This window comes from Glycine max, chromosome 13 (assembly GCF_000004515.6).
Source record: "Glycine max cultivar Williams 82 chromosome 13, Glycine_max_v4.0, whole genome shotgun sequence".
NCBI classification, from domain to species: Eukaryota; Viridiplantae; Streptophyta; class Magnoliopsida; order Fabales; family Fabaceae; genus Glycine; species Glycine max.
The window spans coordinates 25,574,584-25,581,403 of record NC_038249.2 but is presented as its reverse complement, the minus strand read 5'-3'; the positions used below and the strand labels follow the sequence as shown (position 1 = coordinate 25,581,403).

The 6,820-nt window shown below is 27.3% G+C and overlaps 1 protein-coding gene across 1 annotated transcript; it reads right to left on the bottom strand.

Annotated features, from left to right (window-relative positions):
- Positions 1–4,439: 4,439 nt before the first annotated feature.
- Positions 4,440–6,243, bottom strand: LOC100813965 (uncharacterized). The gene is made up of 2 exons (XM_041007932.1): positions 6,090–6,243; positions 4,440–5,809 (listed from the first exon to the last, which is right to left on the bottom strand). Exons 1-2 carry the CDS (start codon positions 6,241–6,243, stop codon positions 4,440–4,442), a joined length of 1,524 nt encoding a protein of 507 aa, XP_040863866.1.
- Between the last annotated feature and the right edge of the window lie 577 nt (positions 6,244–6,820).

The window sequence follows — 6,820 nt, the reverse complement described above, 5'->3', positions numbered from 1 at the left end:
TGAAAAATGTAAATCAATCAATTGTTTTTATTAAACTTTTGAATAGTGTTTTAAATTGTTATTTATGACCATGAATTTAAAGATTTTATAAAATACACATACATTAAATTTTTATTTTGTGTTTCTTTATGTTTTTCATAAATAATATGTGTTATTTATTTTGAAATGTGTTTTTTTCCACCATCACATAAAAAAACATTCTATCTATTCTATTATAATTATCATGTTGTTTCATACAAATAAAACTAATAAATGATGAAAGAGAATAATAATTTTATAAAATTAATCTTATTATTATTAATTTATTTTTAATATTTATTGTTCATATTATTAATATAATAAGAGGTATAGATAAAAAAATAATTAATATTACATTAAATACAAAAATAAAAATTATTTAAAACAATTTTTTCTTCTAACAGTGCAATTATTATAAGATGGATGAAGTATTTTACAAGTTTGGTTGTGCTTCCAAAAGTAAGTGGAGATCCTTTAAATTAGAATGGTATAATATTTGGTAAAGTAACCAAACTGTTGATCAATATAAAACTTGTACAATAGAACTTAAGTAAATTGAGTAAATTCATATTTATATAAGAAATTTAAAATTAGTGTTATTATTGATTAATAAAAATATTTATAAAATTTTTTAAAATTCATCAGTTTCAAAATATTTTTTCTTTTTAGCCAAAAGTGGGAAACAATTTTAGACTTTATTTTGATTATAAAATATTGTCTTTCTATGCATATTATTTATATTATTTGGATTTAAACAAATTAAAATTCTCAATTTTCTACAATATCTAGCGGATAACATGTTTTCAGCAACAAGTAACTTACAATTATTTTTTTCTTTTTATCTGTTATTTTTTTTATCTCTTGTTCTTGTAATATATTTTAATTTTTTTTACAATTGAATTAATTCTTATAAATAATAAATTGAATCCATGCAATTTGAACTCTTTTTATATAATACTTATAATTATATTTTTTTTCTCTTTTTCAGTTTACACGTTGGTATTCCATAACCGAAAAAAAAAAAAAAAGAATCTCATTGTTGAGGTGCCATTCACCTCGAGTTCTTATTTAGCACAGATAATAATAATATGCTCTATTTGGAAATAATATTGAAAAAGACCGTTCAATGTACGTGCATATAAATAATAAAAGATTTTTTTTTTGTAAGTGATAAAAACATGCGCAAATTTCATAAAAATAAGTGTATTTTGTATGCTTTAGAAATAAAACAACAGGAAAAGACTAACTATGGCATCCGAAATCAGTACACGCCTTATAACAGGAAGTCAATAATCCCAAATAATAAAGGAAAATAAAATAAAATGGATTTAGGTCTATTGTACAAGTCTTATATTGACCAATATCTTTGTTACTTTATCAAATCCTGTATCATTTTACTTTAGAGGATCTACACTCTTTCAAAAGTTATATTTAAAATATTGCATTGAGTTTTCACAAATTAAAAGCAAACTAAAAAGTTCTGTTTGAAAAATCTATTTTTCAAATAAAACTGAAACATTTCTGCTTTTTTTTTTCTTAATTTTTGAAACAAAAACATATGTAAACAAGAAAATAAATATATTTTAAACATAGCACTTAATAAATATTTCTTTTTTTTAAGAAATAGTTTTTAAAAATATTTTACAAAATAATTTAAAAAATTATAAATAAAATTAAACACAATTAAATGTCCATAATCCATTTAATAAAATGACTTAATTTTACTTTGGTTCCTGTAATGCAGTGGCCAAGCAATTGTTACTAAAGTGATCAAGCAATTTTTTGCTTGTTATAATAAATATTAATAAGACATTTTTCTGGTACAAACAATAATAAGACATTAGCAAAACAAGAAATTAACATACTCGCAGAGAAAAAAAGCCATAAAGGGGAAACATGAATAAAGAAAATTTATAAACAAGCAAAGTGCGATTAACTATTATAGGATTAACTCTTCAATTGTCTTCAATGTTATCAATGAAATTGTCAAACTCTTACAACGTGATTGGAAGACATCGCGATGAGGGATGAAATAAAATTTGATTTTTTTTTTGGTGAGATGAAATAAAATTTGATATCGATAAGACAATGAAGAAGTTACCAATCTCATTTAAAATCAAGAAAAATCAGAAAAAAATTTATTTTGAAAAACCAGTCTTAAAAAATGGAATCTGGATTTCAAAGTAATATAATTCTTATTAAAACTATTTATGCGCTAATTAATTTAAAAATAATAATTGTATGAACTTAATTTAAAATTTATATTTAATAAAAGGATGAATGTTGAAGATTACATTACAAATTTTTTTGATTCATGACAATCAAAATATCAAGAGTTTATAATAATTTATAAATTGTTATTCAACCAATTAAATTACATTCTTTTTCATGATCAATTAACTATATTTTTTTACGCTATTAATGGACTATCTAGTCATATTTAATTCTTATTTATTGAATTTATTGTATAATATTTAAAAATAATTTTTCGAGATCATCAAATAATGGAGTGAGCGTGTCTTGAAGGGATTAATAAAATGTTCGGTTCATGTAAGATTTTTTATTTTATTATTGTAAATTAGATAGCGAATCAACCAAATAATTCCTTCTTGCAATAATATTTTAGATAAAAAAGTGTGGCTGTTATAATATTAGGCAATAATATATTTTAGAGAATTGAATTTTATCTCAAGAAATTAAAATATTTTAGGAATATGTGTATTTTCTATAAACGGAAATTTGGAGTTGAGTTTTATTTGTGAAATTATATTTATTTATTTTTTAAAATTAAATTTAATAAATTTAAACTATATTATAGTAATTTATAATGTCATTAATTTTTTTTATAAAATATCTCCTTCTATATAAACGTATAAGTTTATTTGCTCTCATTGTTTCACTCTAATATATTCACTTTCATATGAGAGAGATGTGAATTTTGACTCTTTTAACATGCACCTAGTATTTTTTTTTTTTTTTTTTGCACTATTGAACAGTTTAAGTGTAACTGAATATAAAAATCAATTTTAAATATATATATATATATATATATATATATATATATATATTATCTTCAAAATTCAAATAAGCTTTTTACAGATATATTCTCTTACACTTTTAATAGTAATTGAATTATTTAACTTAAAATTTTAATCTATCATTTTTAATATCTTTAGTTTTAAGTTGAATTTCAATTTTTACATATTGATGACTTCAAAACTGATATTTACATATTAAATTTGACTGGTACTCCCTCCGTTTCAAAATACATGTCCATTTTGGAGAAATTTTTTGTTTCAAAATACATGTCCATTTGATAGTTTAAGGATGCATTTTGACTATTTTGCCCTTGCCTACTAATTAATTGGATTCTAGTTTTTTGTCCACAATAATTAATTTCCATTTGTCTCTATCTATTGGTGGGGAGGTATATCAAGGAACGAAACAGTGAATTTAGGAATGAAAGCTCGAGGAGCGGAACAATGAGAAGATAAGGAGTTCGTAGCCCTCCAACTCTCCCAAGAACTACTCCTTGACTCTCTAACTCTTTGTGTGTACCAAGGTTGTTAAATGATGGACTACTTATAAAAATGGCAAATTTATATGTAATTACAACTACAAAAAAAAATGGAAAACAAAGGAAAGTCTGTGAAAGTTGAAGATTTGCAAAATGAAAGAGTTGAAGACTCTTTCGACAGCATACAATATGAAAGAGTTGAAGACTCTTTTGATGGGTTACAAAGTGACACAAACATAGCCTTGCAAGAGGATAAAATGCAAAAACATGGAGATTGTGTAGAAGCATCTTCAAAAGCAACAAAGGATTTTGACTTAAATATAAAGGCAGATTGTGGATTTGATTTGAATGAATATCCAGTAGAAGAAGAAGAAGAAGGAGGAGGAGGAGGAGGAGGAGGAGGAGGAGGAGACGGAGACGGAGACGGAGAAGAAGAGGTTGATGGAGAAGGAGAGGGAGAGGTTGAGGGAGAAGGAGAAAATGTGGTTAACAAGATGTTGAAAATTTATCTTCCTAATCTTAACTGAAACTTTGTCAATTTAAATTCATGAATTCAATGGAAGTGATTTAGAAGATTTTGTTGTATTGCAAAAAAATATAAAAATGTACTATGAAATCCTTTCTAATGTTTTACGTACTGTCAAATCCTTACTTAGTGTTTTATATACTGTCTGGGAGTGGTACTTACGTGAGAGGGAGAATATCTAGGCTAAGTATTGCTCATAGTCTTATGGCACTGTTCTACTTCTATGGATACTCAATAACAGTTATAGTTATAGTCTTGATGTATAAGTATTGCTCATATGTCAGAATAAAATATTGGACTTTCTTATAAATCAAAGCATAATACTAGTATTTGGAATAAAATATGAATGTGATTACAACCCAACCATAATAGGTACTGTTAATTGTTGTTTAAGTAATCCAAAGTTTCTTGCACTAATATTGGGTCACACTTCAATTGAATGGGTAGTTGTTCTTCTGTTTCTAATTTTTCCTTCTGCATATGCTGAGATGTATATCTATTGGAACCTTTGGCTTTCATTGTCTCTATCATGCATAACTGCAATGAGAGAAATATGAAATTGGACTTCACCACACAATAGTTTTCAAACGACTTCACCACTGCATTGACAAGTTCATCAATAGTTTTAGGTGCTTCCTTGTAATGCAATGACTGTATAGCACTGAAAAATCCGAGGTCCAAGACATTAAAATCCGGAGAATTAGGAGGTTGACACATTAAACGGATGTCAAATCCATCTTGTGTGGCTGCCTGAACAAACTCAGGATCATCAGGATTAATATGAGTTCTTGCATTATCTTGTTGAATGAATATCGTTGACCCCAATTCGTCTCTTGGCCACACTTCCTTTGTAGCTGGAAGCACTTTCTCAATAAAAACTGACCTTATGAGGTCTCTATTTATCGAAGTTATTGCTTTTGTCTCCATTGTTCCCGCCACTCTGTTAACACTTGTCCTTTTAGCCGGTTCTTGAGTGACAAACAGGAAAATTCCAATTTTCCCTGAAAAAGTTACATTTTTTTCCGAGTCAAATCTTGGTCGAGCTACAGCAGTTAAAAACATAACTTTTGGAACAAAATTTTTACTTTTACAACTACGATGTGGTTTATCCTCGTCTGGGAGCAAATAGTATCTCTCAGATTTCTTCGTCATGTAGAACCATTTTTCATCAATGTGAATAATATTGTACATACTTTGGAACATTGGATCATGCGGTATACCTTCAAGCATCGACAAACAAAATTCCAACCGCAATCTTTTACCTTCCTCTATCAGTTGTGGCTTTATGGCACTCGAATGACGCTTTATTGCACCTGATTGTATAAGCCTATACATTGCACTTGTATTTGTTTTCATGGCAACAGCTAAAGTTCGAACAGTTGTTCTTTGGCTCAAAGGGATTTCACGAAGTTGACTCAAATCAATTTCAACTCTCTTGCGACCACTATTTTTTGTCTTCTTATGAGACACATCATGAGTCTCACTTTCTTTTGCTCTTTTCCAAATACGGTCGATAGTTTTCCTACAAACTGAAAATGATGAAGCTACTGACTCTTTCACCCCTTGAGGTAATTTTCCATCAACACTTTTTTGCAGTAGTAGCTGATAAATGGTAATGCGCTCTTCATTACTCAACATTTTAACCTTTCTTTGCATTTGGAGTTGTTCCTCATCATTGTTTTGGGGCTGCTCCTCTTGAATATTTTCGTGACTTTCATTCTGAACTTCATGGACTTCTTCTGAATCAGCTTCAAAAGTTACATGAGTTACATATAATAATCATGATAAAGGTAAATACTCATAACAAAAAAATCTCTACAAAATAAATATAACAAAAAATCTATGAAATCTAAGAATACCATCAATAACTGTAATATCATCATATAAACTGGAGCATTAGAGTACAATTATATTTAGGCTAATTCTATATACTTGGAGTACTATATATGTAGAGTATCTCAAAGCAATTATATGTAGCAAATTTTTTACGTATAACAAAAAAGAATTTAAGAAAATGAGAGTACATACCAGTTATGTGAGTGTTGCTTTCTTCTCCTGTAGCAAAGTTTTCTTCCTCACCATTTAAATCATGTAGTTCTTGATTTAAATCAAACAATGGCTCTTCATTTAAATCAAACAATGGTTCTTCATTTAAATCAAATGGAAAAGCATTGAGATCCATAGCAAAATTTTGTTCTTCATTAATAATATAAATTTGATAAATGAGTACCTAACTCTTATATATACTGAAATTATAAGTGTTTTTGAAAAAATGGTGGGAAATACAAATTTTAATTTAACTTTGGTGGTAAACATTTTAAGATTAGAGTATAATTAATAATGGAGGGAAGTTTTTTCAATTGAGTTTTAAAAAACTTTGATAACCGAACTATGCCAATTGAGCTTTTCAATACCGAAGCAAAAATAATGCCATTTAGTAGTATTGGTATTGCCAGTATGTATTGGTATTGTAATTTGATTAACTTTAATTAATTTTGGTATTGGGAGTAATTATGAGGTGGGATAAATAAATATAAAATGGAGAAAATAAAGGACAAGGGTAAAATAGGAACTTTTGTGTCAAATTAGCCTGTCCTTGGTTACCGCAATTTCTCAAAAATGGACATGTATTTTGAAACGGAGGGAGTACATTACAGGGGCAAACATACTAATACCTATCTATTTATATATGGGATTGATAAATTTACTGGGGGTGTATTGGATTAAGATTTCAAAGGATTTTAAAAGGCTTTTTTATG

Coding starts and splice junctions, on each gene's coding strand:
- LOC100813965 (XM_041007932.1), bottom strand. CDS start 6,243: ATGGATCTCAATGCTTTTCCATTTGATTTAAATGAAGAACCATTGTTT. Junction 5,810..6,089: donor AAGCAACACTCACATAACTG/GTATGTACTCTC, acceptor TAACTTTTGAAG/CTGATTCAGAAGAAGTCCAT.